Source organism: Pyrus communis, chromosome 15 (assembly GCF_041283825.1).
Source record: "Pyrus communis isolate YQ-2024b chromosome 15, ASM4128382v1, whole genome shotgun sequence".
NCBI lineage: Eukaryota > Viridiplantae > Streptophyta > Magnoliopsida > Rosales > Rosaceae > Pyrus > Pyrus communis.
Window position 1 is genome coordinate 1,372,757 of NC_142579.1, and position 23,474 is coordinate 1,396,230.

Below are 23,474 nucleotides of genomic sequence, written 5' to 3' on the forward strand. Positions count from 1 at the left end.
TTCACCAAATCAAATGATCTGGACCTTTAAAATTTAATATAACGACTAAAAATAGGGTTCTCTTTAAAAGTTATAATAACTTTAACCGTTTTATCAATTTTCAAATGTCCGAATTTGTTAACTTGATAGATTTGGTGAAAGGGATTGAGAGAGAATTCATTTTTGTTAAGATAATGCTTGACAAACTAAAGAATGATTAAAAGAAGGTACTAGTTCCAGTTTTGATTGGACCGCATCCGAGCAGTCTACGGGTGGTCCTAAATGTCAAACTTTTAGAGCAGTTCCACCCCTACAGACTTTGCGCTAGCACCCAGCGCATTTATCCACTCAAGTGAACAGTAATAGACCACAATCAACAGTAATAGGCCAAAGCATCTCCATCCTTAAAAAAAAAATAGCCTAGTTCATTTTATTAAAATATTATTATTTTTTATTATAAAATAATAATTTAATTTTTCTTCTTCACTCTGGACTCCCTGCTTCTTCTTCTCTCTGGAACCCAACCCACACTGCGAAACGACGCAACCCACAGCTGAAACACCTCTCCATTTCGATTGAAGCTCCAAAGTTGAGTTACGAAGGTAAGTTTGTGGGAGTTAAGCTCGCTGGTTTTCATGTTGTACTTGTTCTTCTTGTAATCGCCTCAGCTGAGTCTCCGATTCATCGTCTTGGTTTCGAATATTTTCGGGTTCTTCGGGATCATGGGACCCCATTTCTTCTTTCGCTTTCTCGGAGCTCTCCTCCTTATTTACTTTTTTGCTCATTCCCTGTTCGTCGGCATGATCGTCAGCGCCGCCGAAAGAAGCAGCTTTCGAGCACACGGAAACCGGCGTGGCCAAGAAAGTTGGGTTCTCATTCCCTGCCATAACAACCAAAACCTTCTCCTCGAACACCTTCACTGATTTATTCGACCCGTCGCCTTTCTCGTCGCCGCCGCCGCTCTCTAAGTCTCGCTCGCCTCCTTCTCTGTCCTCCAACCAGCTCGAAAGCTTCCAGTAAGAGCAGGCAAGGATCAACAGAGCAAAAGCAATCAGACCCAGGGAGTCGAATTCAGGTCGAGGGAGGTATGACGCGTCATGTAGGCCGGGCAAGGGCTCAGCACATTCTGAGCCGGCCTAGAGACCAGCTTGGGCTGGGTGCCAGCCTATCTGCTCGGCTGGAATGGATTGGCTGGATGCCAGGCCAATAATTTGGCTGGGTGCCGGCCTAAAGGTTCCCCGGTGGAACTGCTCTTAGAAAGCCAGGTGCTGGCTCAATGCTGCCTCCACGAAATCGTGCACCAATTGGACACGTTTCAAAGTTGCAATTCTGCCAATTTGGACCATACACAGACCATATAATAAATCTCTGCCTGCCCCCACCTGCGAGAAATTAAAAATGCAAAAGATGGAAAATGGTTACGGTGGCCACTAATTTTCGGCAATCGAATGAATGGTGGCTTTCAAATTTGATGGCGAAGTTGTGAACACCAGGTGGTTTATATGGTACTTTAGAGATATCGTTATTCTGTATTATTTGTAGAATTACTAAACTAATAATTATGCTCTGAACTTATTATCATTCTTTGTTCGTGTCTTGCCCTTATTTTGGAAGAATTTCTATCCAGTTTTTTGTAGATTTACATCAGCGACAACTTTAGTTATGTCTTCATGCATGTCATTGATACGTCACCTAGCCAGGTGATGGCTAACACATCTTGAGATCGATGCCCGCTAGGCAATAGGGTGGGGTGTATCAGTTTGGGAGTTTTTTTACCAAGGTCTACTTCATAGGTATTCTAACGCGACGAAAAAACGTGCTTTATTTTTTGAAATTTTGTTTCGAAGACGCGTTTTATTTTCCTTTTAGTTCTTTTTTGTTTACGTCTCATAATATTTTCAAACAAAGAATCTTTTAATGAAGATTATGCTTTTGTTCTTAATTTTCACGTTTGACTCTGAATGGTTTTTCTTCCTTATTTTGTATTGTACCATCTTGTAGTGATTCAAAAAACACTTTATTATCACAAAAAAAAAAAAAAAAAAAAACCCCTCAGCTTAAAAGCCAAAAAAATATATAGGAAATTAAGAATTCACAAACACAGCCCATAGAAAAATATTCAACCCATGTCACTGAAAATTGGTATGTAGTGGTGTTGGACTCTCATCGATTTGGGCCTGCTCCTGTGCTGTTAGCCCATTTACTATATGCACGTACGAGTCGACTCATCTTTTCCATGTCTTGTTTTATACCATACATTGTCTAATATATTGTCTTACACAGCCCATACATTGTCTTTTAAAATGATTCATTCAATAAACCATCATGAAGTGGTTAAATGGTTGTGAACAATTTCATGTTCGTATTTTACACAGGACGTTCTGGGTTCAATTCCTAACGTTGATAAATCATACAATCGTGGTCGAGGAAACTGAAATGATTATGTGAATCTTCTTGACTCCTAAAAAAGTGAATTACCATAACGAAACCACCAACTAATTTCCTTTTTAAAATAAAAAGAAATGACTCATTCCATACGCTAGCACTCTCTGAACGTGACGAGCGATTTGACATTTATTATTATCTGCATAAATTTGCAAATCTGAAGAACATGGTAAGGCAGTAAAGCGTAACTTGTACTGCAAGTTACTACCAGTCAAGCCGTACGGGGTCGAACATTAGTTGCTCGCTTCCACGAAAGTGGTTTGGGAAAAGAAGAGGATACGCTTCCCTATTTTTTTTTTTTTTTTTTTCACAAAGATGTGAGTCTGGTGCGGATGAGGATGTTGGGCAAACAAAACTGATCCCGAATGCTTAAACGTATGTAGTATGCTACGCCGAGAATGTTGCAAGCAATATTACGGCTACTTGTGGATGAAGTTATCAAGTCACTTGTTAAAAATCTGATAAGATATCGTATGTTAGATTATAAATATTATCCACATCAATTTTTTGCATGACTCTTGATTGCACACGAAATTACACGATTTATTGACAAACCGGGTTGTAATCAGACATCTGTTAAAAATCGATTAATATAATAAGTATGATACAACATAACATATTAAAATAACTAATATGATACGAAAACAACATCAATACAACAAACATGATGCAGAATTGTTTGATTGGAGAGGAGATATACGTGGCAGAGAGTCCGGCAGACTTGCTTTTTGAGCGAGTCCATTTCTCCACGTATTTATCGCTGCACGTGTAATTTTTTAACATAATTTATTAAAAATCATGATTTTATTGATAACAGTATCAACCGTATGAATGTTCTTCAGTCTGTTGTCAGTTTTCAGAGTTGCACCACCTTAAACGACGTCGCAAACCAAATCCCGGAACTGGAAGTCCTTCTTCTCATCCGTCTCTCTCCCTGAATCTCCCTGACTGCAGAAGCTTAGCCATGGCGGTACCTCCTCTTCTCACTCTTCCACATTTTCCTCATTTCGTATTCTCTACGAAAAATTATCAACTTCCAAATGCATGGCGGTTTTTTTTTTTTTTGTTTAGGACTCGTTTGGGAAGACGCTGATGGATCTGATATCGTCGGACCCGTCCACAGCGTCGTCCTCCGCCTCTTCGACGACGTCGTCTTCGGCGTCGACTCAATCGGCGGCTCATGCGCCTTCTCCACCAAAAAGCAGCGCTGGCCTTCCGACGGCTCTGGGGAAGCCGGCCGGAGAGAAGAAGTCGAAGAGGGCGGCGCTCATGCAGATTCAAAACGACACCATCTCTGCCGCCAAAGCTGCGTTGCATCCCGTCCGCACCAACATCAACATTATACCGCAGAAGCACAAGCACAAGCAGAACAAGGTACTTCAAGATCAAATCATATCAAATCAAATTTTTTTGTTCTAGATTAGGGATTAGGGTTTAGTTATTGGGGCTAACTGGAATTGAAATCCCAATGCAGCCTGTTTCGTATGCAGAACTTGCAAGGAGTATCCACGAATTAGCTGCTGCATCCGATCAGGTAGCTGTTGAATACTCACCTATTTCGGGCGGACACCTACTTTTGTACTTTCATTTATTTGTTTACTTTTGAAAATTTAAGTGTTGTTTGTTTTCCATATCTTTTGCATTGCGAATAGAAAAAATCCCAGAAGCAGTTAGTGAATCACGTCTTTCCCAAGCTTGCCGTCTACAATTCTGTTGACCCCTCCGTCGCACCTTCACTTCTCATGGTAACTTTCGCTTGTTTACATGTTATATAGCTTATTGAGGGAATGCAGAGCAATACTTCCATATGATCATAAGGAACTCTATAAATTCTTATTTTGCTTTGTTATATAGTTCCATGTTCCCTTGTCATGTTAATGCGATGCCTCTAGGCATGAGTGCCAAATAGGAAAGACAATAAGAATCTCGGCACTTGGCATATACACAAAGATACTTAGCACATCAATTCAATAAGCCCACATTGCTAATTTCAATGTTGCAACTGAATCTTAGTTACCAACTTGCCATGTCTGTTGTTCTGCGAGGGTAGTTTCATATATGGGTCTGAACGAGCTTAACTGTTGTGTATGGTTTGTGAGGTGGTGCAGCACTGGTAGGATATGTTTTCTATAGCTAAAATTAGGGATATTGAAGATGATGGAGTGGCTTGAAGTTTCATGAAGAATGAAAACTACAATTGCACAATTTATTACCATCCCTTGATATGAGTCCTGCATATCTGTTAAAAAGGAGTATTGATTCTGATAGAGTGCCTCCAGAGTTCTGAGAGCTTCTTTTGAGGAAAATCCTTATAGTGGTCAAGGACTCAAAATTATATTTTGCTGAACCCCTCGTTGCTTTTCTTGAGAGCTCTGTTCTCCTGTGTTCATGTTATGAACAGCTTCATTTCTGGTTTACTTCCATTGGTGCTTTTGGAAAATTTCCCAACCATAAACCAAAGATATGTCGATGATGAAATGCTGTTAGGAAGATAAACTTTTTCGGTTTTTAGTTTTACCAAGAGAAAACACGTGTTGTGAACTTGTGGGGTTAAACTAGAAACGAGATTCTTATTGTTTTTCCTAGAACACATTTATTAGATCATAAATGTTGGCTTTTATGACTGACAGTCTATCATTCAAATACATATTTTTCTTAGAAGCCTTTGTTCTTTCTGCAGCTCAATCAGCAGTGTGAGGATAGGAGTGTTCTGCGATATGTCTATTATTACTTGGCCAGAATTTTATCAGATACTGGTGCACAAGGTGTAAGCACTGGTGGTGGGATCCCAACTCCAAACTGGGATGCCCTAGCTGACATTGATGCTGTTGGAGGAGTTACTAGAGCTGATGTTGTACCAAGAATAGTGAATCAACTTACAACAGAGGTTTCAAATGCTAATGCAGAATGTATAGTATTTTTCAGAGTTTCTCGTAGTTTAATAGGCTTCTTTTTATCACTGCATTTCATGGTTTCCATTGTCGGAGTAACTTAGAGTAGTATGCTGTCTATTAAGAGAATGCAATGCACAAAGTTCTATATTCCAGCACATACTAGGACACACTTTATCCTTTTTAAGTCTATATGGTCTTTGAACGTGGCGAGAAATGGACTTGGTTAACTAACTTTTAAATTCTGAGGGGTTTTGACCTAGGTCTTCTAAACTATTTCTTGCCTTTTTCTTTTTTGAAAGAAAGAAACTCTATTAAACTATATGCACAGAAGTTAGTGGATAAGTATGTAAATGGGCCATTCAAATGGAAATCTTTTATATGATAGTTTAGAATATGATGGTTAGATTAATTTTCCTTTTGTTATAGTGCTAGAGATGGTGGATGAAGTTTTTAGCCAGACTTCTGAGAGATCTTATCTGGTGTTCTGCTTATTCCATTAAGCTATTCTGTTAGTCTTAGTATAGTCTTCTTTTTCAATTGTTTAAGAATAACAGGTGGGAATTGCAGCTTCCTGGTGTCCAGGTGCTTTCTTTGTAATTAGGATTTTACAAGCGTTGTTGATTTTACTTAATTATGAAATTATGCGATGGCAGCTGCAGTATTCTCACTTTGTAGATAGTGGGTTTTACAAATAAATTTGAAAATTTTCTTATCTGCTGTTACATTCCTACAAAACATTACTTGTAGGTGGGGGTTTGATAGAAGTGTTTATGCATTTGAGTAGAAAGTAGTACTTTTTCTTTTCTTTTTAATGTTAATTCAATGTGACTGATTAATAGTCTCACTATTTCTTTTCTTTTTAATATTAACTTAATGTCACATAAGAGAATTAGGGGAGATGTTCTTAAACAGGGACAAAGTAATTGCATCATCTGGTGTGTGCTTTTAAGAGTGGAGATATAGGTTCAGTTTATTGATGTAGATTATTTTTTGTTGAAGTTCATGCGCGAAGACTGCAAGCTTTGAAGGCTCTTACATATGCTTCTTCAACCAATTCTGAAATACTATCCAAATTGTACGAAATTGTGTTTGGCATTCTTGATAAGGTATGCGTTTGGGTTATCTCATATAAACTCATTTGTTTCTTACAATAGGGTTATGTCTAAATCATCTTAGAATTTTGTTCTTGATGGTACAAAAGAGTAATTTTGGTATAGAGTGACGGTTACTGTCTAACCAAATAAAGCCAAACAAAATTATGAGATATAAGGGGGAACTCTAAGCTTTATGAAGCTCTGTTATTGTGGCAACTAATATATTTGCCTGTGTATATGCCTTGGGGGGAATCCAAATATCTAAATGTGGTTGTGGGGCTTTGAACATCTTGTCTAGTTTTACGGATGGATTTGGATATCAAAAGGAGATTGAGAGTGCTTCTATTTTTGTTTATTGTAAGAATGCAGTTCTGGTTATGAATGCCTATGGATCAATGCTATCAGCAGCATTAGATGTTGTCAATCCATGCAATATATCACTTGCATATCGATACAGCTTGGGATTAAATTTATCTCCTAACAGTAACATATATTGTTCAGTGCATACAACATTTTGCTAAAGGGAATATTTTGCAAGATATTGATCCTTTTCTAAACTCTCTCTTTGAATCAATATCAGACAGATAATGGCTCTATATAATGTATTTTTTTACTGGTTTCATGGTGATATTCTTCAATTCTTCAAATGTCTTCTCTTTTGCGCATTTTAATTTCTAGGTTGCTGATGGCCCACAAAAACGCAAGAAAGGTATGTTTGGGACTAAAGGTGGTGATAAAGAGGTAAAGTACATCTACTCAAAGGTTTTTATTTTTAATATTTATGCTGGAAGGAAGGCCTGGAATTGTATTTAATGGCGGGTTCCCCTACATGTGTGGTACAAGTGTTTTTCTTATTATGTTCGAGAACCGGGTACACACTTTAATGCTAACGCGCACATATCATTAGTGGGTCATGTAGTTTTTCTAACAAAATTTCTGTTAGTTATTTACAAGATTTAATATTGGGGAAGGGGCTTTTTTCCTAGAAGAAAGATTTTGGATGCCGTTCTAATTGCAAATGAAGTGGGGGAAGTTAGGAAGAAGAAGAAAGTTTGGCTGGTCACTGGTGTTTAAGATAGACTTTGAGAGGCCACATGATCATGTGAATTAGGGTTTTGGATTTGTTTGAATTTGGAGAAAGTGGATGTTTGAATCTGTATGCTTATGTAAAACCTGGGGGGTGGGGTTGGGGGTGCCCAAAGCCTGTGAAGTCCATAAGGATGCTCAGAACCTCACTTATTCAAACATCTCTCCTCTTTTTTTTGGTTACAAAAACCTCTTACAATTTCTAAAAAAATTCTTCTACTATGCACCTGCATTTTTTCTTGTTCGTTATCCCATGTTCTCCCAACCGAGCTGATTACGTATGCTTTAGTTAATCCATGTTTTATATACATTCTTTAATTTTCATTTTCAACTTCAGTTCATCATCCGGAGTAACTTGCAATACGCTGCCCTAAGTGCTTTGAGGAGACTTCCGTTGGATCCAGGAAACCAGGCATTTCTGTACCGTGCTGCCCAAGGGTGTGTTTTCCTTCATTCTGGTAGTCAACTATTCATTACATAGAGCTGTTGCTTGGGAATATTTTTCCATATCAATTTCTTTGTACAATTTCAACAAATGCATGTGGCACATATCCATTTGGCTCCGATATTTTCTTCTGCCATATATGTATTTTTACTTGTATGAGGTTTTTAGTTGGAGAAGTTTTTTTCGATGAAACGTTTTCAACTGACGCGTTCTGTTTTTCTCATGTCCTTTTTAAGCTTTGAATCTGTTTTTACGTATCCTTAAACTTTCAACACTTAATTTGTATTACTTCTCAATGATTGGTGGGATATCTTTAGAAACTGTACCTCTGTTGTGAAATTGGTTCTCTAAGTCAAACAAGTTTATGTTACACTTCAGGGTTTCATTTGCCGATCCAGTTGCTGTACGACATGCATTGGAAATTTTATCTGAGCTATCTACAAAGGATCCTTATGCGGTTGCAATGGGCTTAGGTGATTTGATTAATTTAACCTTTTTAAAGCTTCCGCTTTCTTATTGTGTGTGAAACTAAGTTTCATATCTTTATGCTTCTAATACTTTTCAATTCATTACTTTGTGCAGAGAAACATGCAGAGCCTGGAGGTATGTTTCCCAATATTTGACTCTTAATCTGAGAAAAAGAAAAGATAACAAAGGATCCAATTTTTACTGTGGAAAAAGAAAATGGCTTTAGGTTCAGACAGGCTTTCTAGCCAATCATTTTAACTCGGGCTTAGCTAATATAGGTGACGAGAACATTTCACATTTGTTGACAAAAAAAAAAAGAACATTTTTATTTATTTTTTTGTTTGCCTGGCTCCTTTAGAAAATTTTCATTCTATATGTAGGAAAGCAAAGAAAATAAAGACTTGTTCGGTTACAAGATATGGTTTTGCAATGAGTTTTGTGAATGAAATGAGTTTGGTCTCATCTGGTTCAATGCCATTTTAGATTTCTTTTTTCATGTAGAAATTTCAAATTGTAAAGTTTGTTTGTATCTTAATATGCTCAAATTGTTTGTTCTTACTGCATTTTGTGGTGCCTTGGTTTGTTCTACGTATCAGGAGCTTTGCAGGATGTCCTCCATTTGAATGATGTTCTTGCTAGAGTCGCTCTAGCGAGGTTGTGCTATACAATTTCTAGAGCACGAGCCTTGGATGGTAAGCCTATATGATGAATTCTTCTTCTTCTTCTTCTTCTTCTTCTTCTCTCTCTCTCTGTTTAATTTATCTGTTTCCTTGTAAGTTATTGTTTGTTTTTAAATGTGTCTACAGAGAGGCCCGATATTAAATCTCAGTTCAATTCTGTGCTTTATCAACTCCTCCTGGATCCCAGCGAAAGAGTCTGTTTTGAGGCAATTTTATGTATATTGGGAAAACATGATAGTGCAGAGAGGTGTATTATAAGCATTCCTTTTATATTGATTGCATCCCTTTTGTCATCACAAGGTCGTAATTAGATGGTAGATTGTTGTATAACTCAGTGTTCGACCCACATATTCTCCCGGATAAAATTTTCTTCATTTACTTAGTTCTAATTTTTATTTGCTTACCTTTTCAATATGTAGGGCCGAAGACCGGGGTACTGGGTGGTACCGATTGACTAGGGAGATTCTCAAGTTTCCAGAAGCACCTTCTGGGAAGGGTTCCTCAAAAGATAAATCTCACAAGACAAGGCGTCCACAACCCCTTATCAAACTTGTAATGAGAAGGTTTAAGGATCTCTCTCTCTCTCTCTCTCTCTCTCTCTCTCTCTCTCTCTCTCTCGTTTTGGTATCAGAACCCGGTGAAAATTGATGTTAAGAGGTGGTTTTTGAAGCGTATTTTCATATGTAGGAGTCTGGTTGAACTTAAAACGTTGCAAAATAATATAAATATAAAAGTACAAAATTCCCTTTGGTCAACTGTCACATGGGGCAAAGTTCAGGTGGTATTGCTAAAGTTTTCGCTTTGTGAAAACTTTAAATTATATTCTCTTGATTTTGTGCTTCCTGTTTTTTTACAGGTTGGAGAGTTCTTTCCGTAGTTTCTCTAGGCCAGTACTCCATGCAGCAGCAAGAGTCGTGCAGGAGATGGGGAAGAGTCGAGCTGCTGCATTTGCTATAGGAATACAGGATATCGATGAAGCAGTGCATGTTAATACATTTTCTGAGTATCTCGATTCGCAGGATTACAATATTAATGAAACCGCACATCCTGAAAGTAAATTTCCAACTTTTTTATCTTTTGACAGGATCTCTTGTAAGTTGTAACCTTTTAGATACTGGTCCATAGCTTCCATAGCATCCTTCCATCTAATATTTTAGAGGATCAATGATCATTAATTTTGATGATATCAATTGTGTAGATTATGTAGCTATACAATGAGTGATGTGAGTCACTGGAAATATCTCATTAGCTACGGTTTATATATATATATATATATATATATATATATAGAATATGCATGTATAATTGTGTGTGTGTGTGTAAATATGGGCATGTTTGTATTCCTTTTATAATTATCATTAATAGGCATGTGTGTATATATAGAATATGCATGTATAATTGTGTGTGTGTGTGTGTGTGTGTGTGTGTGTGTATGTGCGTGTGTGTATACCTTTGAGTAATAGGCATTAGAGTGCTTTTATAATTATCATTAATTATTTATGAGTATGCCATGAGTTCTGCATCTGGTGTGAGCTCTACTACTCGTGCCCTGTATTGCACTATTTTTAGTAATGAAAGTATGTGTCTAATATGTAAAACAAAACGATGCTCTTAGTTCAGCAGTTACACATGTCTGGTGTACAAATTTATGGAATATTCACAATTAACTTCATATATGTTTCAAGCCAAAGTCATGCTTGGTTTTTAGTTACTTTTATCACAGGGAATTTTGCACCAAATATACTTGAGAACAGTTTGTGCATGAAAATTTTGCAGATGTTTATCTGGCTTAGGTTTGATGATTGAATTTTTTAAGCAACATGTTTCACAGAGTGAAGATTTTATATTATTCTGGTTCTCTAGGACATGCATTGCTTTATAAATATATAGGTTTTTTATTTGTATTTTCATTTTCAAGATCAGGAAGGTAAAATGTGTCCGGTTAGAGTGTTTTTTAGCAAAGTCATTTCAGTGTATATTTGATACTTTTTATCTAAAATTTCATGCTCAAATTTGTTTTTCTTTAATCTCTTTGGGAAAACGATATGCCATATTTAATTTCAGTTTTTTGTGGCTAGCATAACACGGGTTGGAATTTTCCATGTTAGAGTAAAATAGGTAGAAAACACATGATATGTTATAACAAGGTAGGTAAATGTAAATGAGGCCTGTACTTTCTCCCAAAGTATTTTGGAAATATGTAGGACTTATACTGTTTGCTTGTGTTTTTACTAGCCATGTTCTTTTGTATATTTTTAAAGGATGAAAAGTTAGTATAGTGGAATGCGATCTAATTATGTTTCGTGGTTTCCCTTCCCACCACATAGGCATTCGAAGAACTTCTTCTGTATCTGCTGGAGTAGGTGGCAAGGATACAATTGCTAGTTTGTTAGCTTCATTGATGGAAGTTGTGCGGACAACTGTAGCTTGCGAGTGCGTTTATGTTCGAGCAATGGTAATTAAGGCACTGATCTGGATGCAAAGTCCCCACGATTCATTTGATCAACTAGAATCTATTATTGCATCAGAGCTTTCTGATCCAGCTTGGACAGCCACACTATTGAATGATATTTTGCTCACTTTGCATGCTCGTTTTAAGGTATGTAGTGGACAATAAAGTGTCTCATGGTGTGTCATTTGTTGGGAAATGCATATGTGTAGAAACCTCTATTAATGAACTTCGGTACAAAGATGCTGAGGAAGCGAACCACTGAGTAAAAAAATATAGAAAACCAAGCCACAATCCCAAACCAGAACAACATCACACATCCAATAACAGCTAATGGCTAAACCATTTGTATTGTCAGGCGACTCCAGATATGGCTGTCACTCTTCTTGAAATCGCAAGGATCTTTGCAACTAAAGTTCCAGGGAAGATTGATGCTGATGTATTACAACTACTTTGGAAGGTAATTTCCTTCAATCCTCACTATAGGCAGTTCTTATCTATCTAGATAATTATGTATGTCTTGTCCATCGTATTATTTGCATTTCTTTTAGTGAAGTCCATGTTTCTTGTGAAAGAATTTATTGCTGTATGTTTTCCAGTGCTTCTTATGTGCATTTATAGGCTTGTGTCAGTTATGACGATAAGGTAAACATTATCCCACCAAAATGAGGAAGAGGATATAGGATACTGGTGCAGTTGTGATAGTTTGATTCCATTTTGTATTTAGTTGTTTTGCATATCTACGGGCTTTATTGCATACAAACAATCTCTATTGATGATTGCAACTTGTATCAGTGATTTTAACTAATCGTCATTATTGACTTTCTGATTCCAGACATGTCTTGTCGGAGCTGGTCCTGATGGGAAACACACGGCATTAGAAGCAGTTACCCTAGTTCTTGATTTACCACCACCACAACCTGGGTCAATGCTTGGCATTACGTCGGTAGACAGGGTATCTGCGTCTGATCCAAAATCAGCTCTGGCATTACAGAGATTAGTACAAGCAGCTGTAAGCATCTTTTTTTTTTTCAATAAGTAGACGCTTTATTTGTTTCTCTTCCAATTCATCCATCAAATAACCTGTAGTACATATCCTTTTCTATTTATTGCTGAACAAATGTACTGTTAGGTATGGTTTCTTGGAGAAAATGCAAACTATGCTGCTTCTGAATATGCGTGGGAATCCTCAACTCCTCCTGGTACTGCATTGATGATGCTAGATACAGATAAAATGGTTGCTGCCGCCAGTTCTCGTAATCCTACTCTAGCTGGGGCATTGACTAGGCTTCAGAGATGTGCGTTCAGTGGCAGCTGGGAGGTATTAGCTTCCAACTCAGTGTCAGGCATTTGACATTTGTTACTGACTTTATCTTAGGACGATAACAGGGTGAATTAAATACTAGTTTTCCTATGTACTACCACGGTCTGGCGGTCATGGTTAAGGGTTACAATATTCTGTTGAGGCATGGTTTCTAAAGCATCGAGACAATGGTAGTGGTAGTTAGAGAATATACTTTGCCTGTTGGTGGCTCTATAGTGGGCATGCAGGAGTATCCTATAAAACTCTAGTTTACTGATTTTCCGTGGTTAACATGTGACCTCACCCTCTACATTTTTCGGATGAGGGCCTAGATACTACAGAATGTACACACACGTGCACACAGATTTGTTAACCTGTGAACTCACCCTCTGTTAGTTTTTGGCTCATCAATATTGTGTCCTTTTCTGTTTAGGATTGTTTTAGGGAAGGGTGCACCAATTCTTCTCCTAAAAGGGCTAGGAAAGAATATTAGTTTCCTTATTCAATGTAGATTAGAAATCCTAGAAGTCTATTTGGAATTGGAAAGGAAGTCTAAATTCCTATTCCACTTAGAATAGGAATTATAATCTGTAAAGGACATGTAAGCCAACCCTATATCTATAAATAGGGTGCGGCAAGGCTGATTTTCAGCAGAGAGAAAACAACCAAACAGCAGAGAGGTTTGAGATTAGTTCTAGGGTTTGCATAAGTTCTGTAATCTCTATTATTAATCAAAGAAGCGGTGATTTCTCTACCTAAGGAAATCACAACTGGACGTAGGCATAAGTTCTGCTGAACCAGTATAATTCTTGTGTGTTTCTAAGTTTTCTATATTTGCTAGTTTAGTCTATTGCCGTTGGTTACATCAAAGAACAAGGTCCAGTGAAGGGGTTTTTTCAACAATTGGTATCAAGAGCTAGGATCAAGGTGTTCTACGATGTTAAAAGGGAAGATGAATGCGGATCAAGGACCTGCGTTAAAACCCTTTGACGGCAAGGATGACTTCACAGACTGGCAAAGGATGATGAAGAATGTACTGATACAGCAGGATTTGGATGATGCACTTGATGGTAAGAAGCCGGAAAGCATGACAGAAGCAGCATGGAATAAGGTTCTCAAGAAGGCCAAGAGTTCCATCGAGATCCATCTCACAAGATCAGTTCGGTCACATATCACCGAAAAGATGTCTGCCCAGGAAGCATGGGAAAAATTGGAGAATGTTTATATGGGAAAAACCGTGTCCAATAAACTTTTTCTAAAGGATGAACTATTCGGGCTTCGACTAGAAGAAGGAGGTGATATTGAAGATCACATATGCAGGTTCCAGAATTGCATAGCTAATCTTCAGAAAGTCGAAGAAACTTACAAAGATGATGATATGGCTATCATCCTGCTAAGGTCTCTACCTTCGTCTTTCAAGCACTTTCGAACAACTCTAATGTTTGGAAAAGAGTCCTTGAAGCTTGAAGACGTAATTCAAGCTCTTCAGTCATATGCTAAACTTGATGATATAACTGAAAGCTCTCAAGGCCTTTATGCCAAAGGCAAGGAGAGGGGGCGGGAAAAGACAAGAGAAGAGAAAACTGGCAACAGAGGTAGGTCAAAATCCAAGAAGAAAAAGGAAAAGAAGGAAGGTTGCTTCGAATGTGGTTCAGCCGATCATTGGAAGAGGAACTGCAAGATTTGGAAAGAAAAGAAAGCCAAGATGGAAGGAAGCTCAGGTTCCACTAGTGCAGTCACCGAACATAAGAGTGACGGGGAACTTCTTTCGGTAACATCGGACTCCAAGGCTTTCAATTGGATTTTGGACACTGGATGCACGTTTCATATGTGTGCAGTAAAAGAATGGTTCGATACTTTCAAGGAAGTCAGTAGCGGGGAAGTCTTAATGGGGGATGATTCTTCATGTCCTGTAAGAGGAATCGGCACTGTTCGAATCAGAATGTTCGATGGGATGATACGAGCTTTAGGGAACGTCAGGTATGTCCCTAGACTAAGAAAGAATTTGATTTCCTTGGGTACTTTAGATGAGGCCGGTTATGGGTACAAGTCTAAAAAAGGAAGACTCAGGGTAACCAAAGGATCGCTAGTGGTAATGCGGGGTGACCTACAACCCAATAAGTTGTACAAGTTAATTGGGACCACTATAGTCGGGGGAGCAGCTGTTTTTGTAAATCAAAGTATAGAAGACAAGACTGAACTATGGCATCATAGGCTCGGGCACATAAGCCAGAAGGGATTGCAAGAATTACACAAGCAAGGCCTGTTGGAAGGTGTGTCAACTTGCAAACTGGACTTTTGTGAATACTGTGTTCTTGGGAAGCAAAGAAAGGTATCATTCGCAAGTAGCAGTGCAGATAGCCGAAGTAAAGAGCAACTCAGCTATATTCACTCAGATGTTTGGGGTCCTGCTCCAACTAAATCAAATGGTGGAGCCAGGTATTTTGTTACTTTCATGGATGATTTTTCTAGGAAGGTTTGGATTTATTTCATGAAGCAGAAATCCGAGGTTTTTGCAAAGTTCAAGGAATGGAAAACAGAAACCGAGAATCAAACTGGAAGAAAGATCAAGCATCTGAGAAGTGACAATGGAGGTGAATATACAAGTATTGAGTTCACCGATTACTGCAAGCAGGAAGGCATCATAAGGCACTTCAGAGTAAAGAAGAATCCCCAACAAAATGGAGCTGCTGAGAGGATGAACCGAACTCTCATGGAGAGAGAAAGGAGCATGCGATTTCATGCAGGATTGCCTGATAGTTTTTGGGCAGAGGCTGTTAATCATGCAAGTTATTTGATTAACAGATCACCATCTACAGTTCTCGGTTTTAAGAGTGCAGAAGAGGTATGGTCTGAGAAGCCGGTGGATTATTCCAAGCTCAGGGTGTTCGGCTGTAGTGCTTATGCACATATTCCAAGTGATGAAAGGTCCAAGCTCAAACCGAAGTCTATACATTGCATATTCCTAGGTTTTGAGAAAGGAGTGAAGGGTTTCAAGCTTTGGGATTTCAACAACAGGAAAAAGGTTGTCAGTCGAGATGTTGTCTTTGATGAGACAACCATGCCTCTGAATAAAGTCAAGAGCAGTAGGGAGAAGAAGGATGATGCTGGAATTGAAGCAACAAAGATTCCGTTAATCAGTTCAGATGAAGAAGAAGCTCAGGTGGAGCAAATTGAGCAAGAGGCCGAATCTGATGGTTTTGAGGAAGAAGAAGAGCATCAACATCATTCACCAGTTAGGAATCAGGTGGAGCAAGAAACAGGACAGATTGAAGGTACTCCAATCCGCCAGATATCCCAAAGGAGTCAAACTCCACCCAACAATCCACCTGCATTCCAAAGATGCATAGCACTGGACAAACCTAAGCGGAACAAGAAGAAACTTGACAGGTTTGGGTTTGACCAAAACGAAGTTAATTATGCTCTTAACATTAGTCAAGGAGATCCGACTACTTATCGAGAAGCTATAGCAAGTGATGAGCGAGATAGTTGGATAAGTGCTATGACAGAGGAAATGGAGTCTCTTTACAAGAACTCTGTTTGGGAGTTGGTTTCTAAACCCAAAGACAGAAAGCTAGTTGGATGCAAGTGGGTATTTAGGAAAAAGGAAGGACTACATGAACAAGATGCCGTGAGATTCAAAGCAAGGCTCGTGGCTAAGGGGTACTCACAAAAGGAAGGGGTGGATTATGATGAGATCTTTTCACCTGTAGTCAAGCATACTTCTATCCGATTGCTTTTAGCAATGGCAGCTCAGCATGACATGGAGATTGAGCAGATGGATGTGAAGACAGCGTTTCTTCATGGGGATTTAGAGGAGACGATATTCATGGCTCAACCAGAAGGGTTTGTTGAATATGGGAAAGAAAACCTAGTATGTCAACTAAGGAAGTCCCTGTATGGCCTGAAACAGTCTCCAAGACAGTGGTACAAGAGGTTTGATTCATTCATGCTGAAAATTAATTTTAGAAGGTGTTTGTATGACTGTTGTGTGTACTATCATGTGTTCCAAGATGGGATGATCATATTGCTATTGCTATATGTGGATGACATGTTAATTGCTTGTCAAGACAAGTCTAGAATTCAAGACTTGAAAAGGATGTTGAGCGAGGAGTTCGACATGAAGGATCTAGGTGCTGCACAGAAGATCCTTGGCATGGAAATTCAGAGAGATAGGACCGCTGGAAGGATTTGGATATCACAAGCCAAGTATATTCAGAAGGTTCTTGAGAAGTTCAACATGCAAGAAGCAAAGGTAGTTTCGACTCCTTTGGCAGCTCACTTCAGGTTAAGTGGACAACAGTGTCCTACGTCTGAGGAAGAGCAACAAGAAGTGAAGAAGGTGCCTTATGCTAATGCCGTGGGCTGCCTCATGTATGCAATGGTATGCACACGTCCTGACATAGCTCAAGCAATCAGTGTCGTTTCCAGATACATGGCAAATCCAGGAAAGCAACATTGGGATGTAGTCAAGTGGATTTTGCGTTATTTGAAGGGTTCTTGGCGACAAAGGATTATGTTTGAGAAGCAAAAGGAAAATGCAGGGGTGTCAGGATATGTGGATGCCGATTATGCAGGGGACTTGGACAAGAGAAGGTCAACTTCTGGTTATGTGTTTACATGCGCAGGAGGACCAATCAGTTGGAGGGCACTACTGCAACCAATTACAGCTTTATCGACCACAGAGGCAGAGTATATTGCATTGGCCGAAGCTGGAAAGGAAGCAATTTGGCTTAGTGGCTTGGTAAGTCAAATGGGAATCACTCAAGATTGTGTGAAGCTTAAGTGTGATAGTCAAAGTGCCATCCACTTGGCAAAGAATCAGGTTTTTTCTGGAAGATCAAAGCACATTGAAGCAAGATATCACAGAATCAGAGATTGGGTGGAGTCTAAGGAAATTTGGATTGAAAAGGTTCATACGGATGACAATGCCGCAGATTTCCTTACAAAGATAGTGCCGGCCAAGAAGTTCAAGCATTGTTTGAACTTGATCAATCTCGTTGATTGATTAAAGTGGAGCACCTCCTCACCTGAGGTGCAATGAGGCAAGAAGGAGGTTGCCAAGGTGAAGACTCTTGAAGTTTTTCCAGAGCTACTTCAAGAAGGTTCAAAGGTACTCTGGGGTCCAAACGATCAAGACTTGGTTTGACTCACCAAGGTGGAGATTGTTAGTTTTTGGCTCATCAATATTGTGTCCTTTTCTGTTTAGGATTGTTTTAGGGAAAGGGTGCACCAATTCTTCTCCTAAAAGGGCTAGGAAAGAATATTAGTTTCCTTATTCAATGTAGATTAGAAATCCTAGAAGTCTATTTGGAATTGGAAAGGAAGTCTAAATTCCTATTCCACTTAGAATAGGAATTATAATCTGTAAAGGACATGTAAGCCAACCCTATATCTATAAATAGGGTGCGGCAAGGCTGATTTTCAGCAGAGAGAAAACAACCAAACAGCAGAGAGGTTTGAGATTAGTTCTAGGGTTTGCATAAGTTCTGTAATCTCTATTATTAATCAAAGAAGCGGTGATTTCTCTACCTAAGGAAATCACAACTGGACGTAGGCATAAGTTCTGCTGAACCAGTATAATTCTTGTGTGTTTCTAAGTTTTCTATATTTGCTAGTTTAGTCTATTGCCGTTGGTTACATCAAAGAACAAGGTCCAGTGAAGGGGTTTTTTCAACACCCTCTACTCATTTGATTGTCTTATATGTTGTTTGTTCCTTTGGGTTTCTCTAGGTTCGAATTATTGCTGCTCAAGCTCTTACAACTTTGGCAATAAGGTCTGGTGAACCTTTTAGGCTACAGATCTATGAATTCTTACACACGTTAGCACATGGGGGAGTGCAGTCTCAGTTTTCTGAGATGCATCTCAGTAATGGGGAAGATCAAGGAGCTAGTGGCACAGGCCTTGGAGCTCTAATAAGTCCCATGATAGATGTTCTTGATGAAATGTATAGAGCACAAGATGATTTGATCAAGTAAGTGATACAAATTTCTTTTTTAAACACGTCATTCTTTTTTTGGTATTCACAAGAGTTTGTTGTGTGGGTAATCAGGGAAATACGCAGCCATGACAATGCTAATAAGGAATGGACAGATGCAGAACTTAAGAAACTATATGAAACTCATGAACGGTTGCTTGATCTTGTTTCGCTGTTTTGTTACGTCCCCAGAGCAAAGTATCTGCCAATGGGGCCAATAAGGTACAAACTCATTTATAGTGCTTATGTCTTTAATTTGACATATATTTATCTGTTGTAATTTTTTGTTTGGTCAGATATTTATCTGTTGTATTTGAAAGAATAAGGGGTGTGAGGCGTTTTTGTTATTTTGTGAGTAAAACTTGATTCCGGAATGTGGAGATGCAATTTTCTAGTTCTTTAGCAAGTGTCCAGAAAAAGAATGTCAGCCTTTTGCACGAATGCTTTAATTAGACTCTCTCTCTGTTGTATAGGTAAAACCAGAATTTCTCAAATGTGTTATCTATTCACTACACAACACTAATTTTACAATGTCCTCTTTCATTTCCATGAAATTTTTCGATGTACATAATACCATGTTACCGAACAATTGTTCTTCACCTTACTCCTAGTGTCTGACACGCCGGATAACAAAGGTTAAAAATCTTGATGTCGGTGGAAATATTTGTAGTCCAAATGTTAAGGAAATATTAGTAGGAATATTAGAATATATTATACATGTAAACATGGAAATTTGCTCCAAATTCCAAAACCTCCTGGAAATCTTAAAAAAAAGTATTAAGCATGATACAATTAGAATATTGTCCAAAGTAACTATTAAACTAATTGTCACCATACTTATGAGGTGCAAATAGAAGAAAAGTTTATTTTGATCCTTGTCTAAGGATTTTAAGCATGTCCCATTTGGTATGAGCATTAGTAAAGAGTGAGGGTAATTTATGACTAATCACTGCTTAGTGCTTACAAAGCACTTTTATGAGGGATTGACTGTGTCAAAAATCATCGGTCTAACTCTAAATTTTAATGAGATGATTCCCACATACTAAAACTCTTTTCATTTGACGGCGAGTGTGATTTCTTTTGAATACCAGTTTTACCCTCTTTTCTATCTGCATTTGTTATTTGATTTCCCTTCGTAATCTTTTGACAGTGGAAAACTTATCGACATCTACCGCACGCGGCACAATATTAGTGCATCAACTGGTTTGAGTGATCCAGCTGTTGCTACTGGAATTTCTGATCTTATGTACAAATCTAAACCAGCACCTGAGGATCCTGATGTGCTTGATGATGACCTTGTAAATGCTTGGGCAGCAAACCTTGGTGATGACGGACTCTTAGGAAATAATGCACCGGCAGTGAGCAGGGTAAAATGTTTATTTGATTTAAATTAAAATTAAAATTCTACAGACGAAAGAAATTAAATATATTAGTCCTGACAAAAAAGTGAGATATTTATCAGCATCTTGCTATCTTATGTCTCGACACAAACGCTAAATTCAATTTGAGAGATCTTTAAACATATTATTATAATTTCCTTCCTCTGTTGAATCTTGTAGTCTAACTTTTAAAAAGGAAATTGAGTGGGAATTTTTCATTGATACTGTTTTTCAGTGTTATAAATTACTGGTTTAAGGTTTGTCTTAGAAAGTGGAATTGGAACTATAGTAGTTAAATTGGCTTATGGTGGAATGTCTTGATCCACTTCAAATGGATGACTATTTCACCTCGACATCTTGTTAGGTTAATGAATTTCTTGCTGGTGCTGGAACTGATGCTCCCGATGTTGATGAAGAAAACATAATCTCTAGACCTTCAGTTAGTTATGATGATATGTGGGCGAAGACCCTTTTGGAGACTTCTGAGCTGGAGGTATGTGTTTTACATAATGTTCCTGGGCTGGCATTGCATGCAATAACATTGGAGTAATCATGTACACAATGAGGAGGTTGTCACTAATTATATTCTTGGATTGTAGGAAGATGATGCAAGGTCATCCGGGACATCTTCCCCAGAATCAACGGGATCAGTTGAAACTTCGATATCATCTCACTTTGGCGGAATGAACTACCCTTCACTTTTCAGTTCACGGCCGGTATGAGATGCATTGGTCAAATTCGAATAAGTATTTTCTTTGTTTTTTAACTTTTTTTAATAATATACTTCCACTTTCACATTTGTTAAGGTTCTAGGCTTAAGATTTCTTACTAGGCTCTAGAACGTTAATGCAGTTCTAGATACTGACCATGCGATAATCATTTTAAGAAGCTATCATCTTTCTAATATTTTATTACAGTTCAATACCATGAAGTTGGTTCAACCATGACTCGACCGAAGTATAGCTTTTGTGTTTTTAAGATTTGAATTTTGAACAATTTTTCTAAGCATAGGGTATCGTGGAAAGGGTTGATGCAGAGTTATCACTTGCTTATAAGAACTAAGATCAAAGCATTTTCTTTACCCATACAAACTCATTGCCTGATTGATGCCCGGAGAGGATTATAGATTTTTAATTGAAATACACTCTATCATCTGCCATATAGGATTCAGTTGTTTGATGAGTTAATTATTTGTAACAGGAGATGTCTGGAGGAAGCAGATATAGCAATCCATCTATGGGAGGTCCCTCATTCGGTGAGGGTTTAGGTTCTCCGGTTAGTGCTCATTGCCTCTCTTCTAACTAGTTTTTTAATTTTATGATTCCGTCATAACTGTAATTCTTCTAATTCTTTGCAGATTAGAGAAGAGCCTCCACCATACTCGTCACCTGTCACACAAAGATTTGAGTCATTTGAAAATCCCTTAGCTGGGGGAGGATCCCAGAGTTTTGCTTCTCATGATGACGAACGCATTTCATCTGGAAATCTTCAGCATGGAACGGCACTCTATGACTTCACTGCTGGTGGAGATGATGAGGTAAGTCAATATTCAGTCTGACCTTAAAGCATAGAGTTTCCCTTTCCTAACATGCAGCTGGTGTTCTGCTTGATAAACGATGCGGAAGTTGAAAAATGAACTATTGCTGTCTTTTACAAGAAGGTGATTAACACGGTTTTTTCCGGACTTGCAGTTAAGTTTAACGGCGGGAGAAGAGATTGACATTGAGTACGAAGTGGATGGCTGGTTTTACGTAAGTATACAGAGTGAATAACATCAAAAGGAAAACGAAAATTCTTGTTCGTGTTTTTTACATGTCATGTATTTGGATAACGTTGATTTCGTATTATTATTACTCTTTTTTGTCTCGTCAAGAGTAGAATTCGCTTAATAATTTTCATCTGGACGTCTTTTTTCTCTAGTTGCTCTTTGAAGGGTCATTCTCTGACGTCCTCGCTAGCGAGACAACATAGTGTATTCATGTCAGTTGCTAATGTATGGCATTTTAACTCCTTACAGGTGAAGAAGAAACGCCCTGGCAGGGATGGAAAAATGGCGGGGCTGGTGCCGGTTCTCTATGTTAACCAGTCTTGAATTCCAGACTGTAAGGCCATCTCCAACCGAAAGGGCTATGTTTGATCCTCTAATTCTTCGTTCTACACCATCTTGTCCGGCTATCTGGTTTCTTGAAGGCCCAGAGCTGCTCCGATAATTGTTTTGAAGAGTGGGAACTCCCACTGCATTTTTGTTTCGATTGTTTTATATTTGTTTCCCTTCTTTCACGAATTCGAACATGGGACATTATTCAATACTGTGAAGACATGAGCTCAATTTTGTTAAATTTTCAGAGACTCATGTAAGTTCTGTTAAATTTTCAGAGAAACGGACGGGTTTCACTAATCTCATTGATACTGTCCTCACTTAATCATCCGTGCAATAGTTTAAAGTTAAAGTTAGAAAGTCAATTTTGGAATCAAATTTGACTTCAAATGTTATATCATTTCCACATCAAATAAGAATCAAATAATAGTTTTGACTATAATACTTACGTGTATTTAATACAATTCTTCATAGGTCAAATATAACTTTTGGAGTCAAATGCAAAGACATATATGACTCTTGGAGCCAAATGCAGAATCAAATATGACTTTGCACTTGATTCTGGAGTCATTTACAACTCCAACTTCTCTAATGCATTGTAGAGAAATTGAGTTAAATTTGAGGTTAAAAGTGGTATTTGACTCCCAACTTTTTATGTGCGTTGGAAATAGCATCTTCAAACTCCGTTGTGCATTTCAAACTTTCTATATTTAGAAATAAAATTATACTTACGAAGAGTGCACAATGACGTTTTTGAAGTGTCAATAACATCTACCAAGTTATAATGTCATATTTCACTCCAAATGTGGATGTGAAAGTCATTGAATCTAATGGATACGGAGTCAAATTTGACCTTTAACTTTTAACTCGTTTGCATTAGAGAGTGATTAAATGAATTTTAGGGTTAACAATATCTTCTAAAGGTCGAATTCTCACTTATAACTTTTGAGAGCACTAAAGAGAGATTGCGTAAAATTCAGAATTAAGTATAACTTATGACTCTAAGCCCTGGTTTGGTTTAGCTACTTTTTAAAAAAGTAGGAATGGAAAAAAGTTCAGAGCATTTTAAGTGTTTGGTAAGCACTTCAAATCAGTTTTTTTTTAAGGTTATGGAGAAAACATGTTTATAGTTGTTGATTATCTAAATTGATTACTTCTTGATTAATTTTTTTTAGA

General features: G+C 38.0%; 2 protein-coding genes across 2 annotated transcripts; one reads left to right on the forward strand and one right to left on the reverse strand.

The window, feature by feature from the left end:
* Positions 1 to 237: 237 nt before the first annotated feature.
* Positions 238 to 2,238, reverse strand: LOC148690337 (uncharacterized). Its single transcript, XM_088686311.1, has 3 exons — positions 2,232 to 2,238; positions 1,228 to 1,361; positions 238 to 1,115 (listed from the first exon to the last, which is right to left on the reverse strand). The coding sequence occupies exons 1-3, from the start codon at positions 2,236 to 2,238 to the stop codon at positions 597 to 599; spliced, it is 660 nt and encodes a 219-aa protein (XP_088542437.1). The 3' UTR covers positions 238 to 596.
* Positions 2,239 to 3,259: 1,021 nt separating this feature from the next.
* On the forward strand, positions 3,260 to 22,603 carry LOC137728145 (uncharacterized). Its single transcript, XM_068467023.2, has 27 exons — positions 3,260 to 3,394; positions 3,496 to 3,798; positions 3,899 to 3,958; positions 4,077 to 4,169; positions 5,105 to 5,333; positions 6,318 to 6,424; positions 7,091 to 7,153; positions 7,836 to 7,936; positions 8,322 to 8,416; positions 8,526 to 8,546; positions 9,008 to 9,103; positions 9,218 to 9,338; positions 9,511 to 9,654; positions 9,948 to 10,144; positions 11,419 to 11,690; positions 11,899 to 12,000; positions 12,376 to 12,552; positions 12,673 to 12,861; positions 18,577 to 18,818; positions 18,897 to 19,043; positions 19,972 to 20,188; positions 20,565 to 20,693; positions 20,800 to 20,916; positions 21,401 to 21,475; positions 21,558 to 21,737; positions 21,892 to 21,951; positions 22,218 to 22,603. Exons 1-27 carry the CDS (start codon positions 3,389 to 3,391, stop codon positions 22,290 to 22,292), a joined length of 3,618 nt encoding a protein of 1,205 aa, XP_068323124.2. The 5' UTR covers positions 3,260 to 3,388; the 3' UTR covers positions 22,293 to 22,603.
* Positions 22,604 to 23,474: the final 871 nt, after the last annotated feature.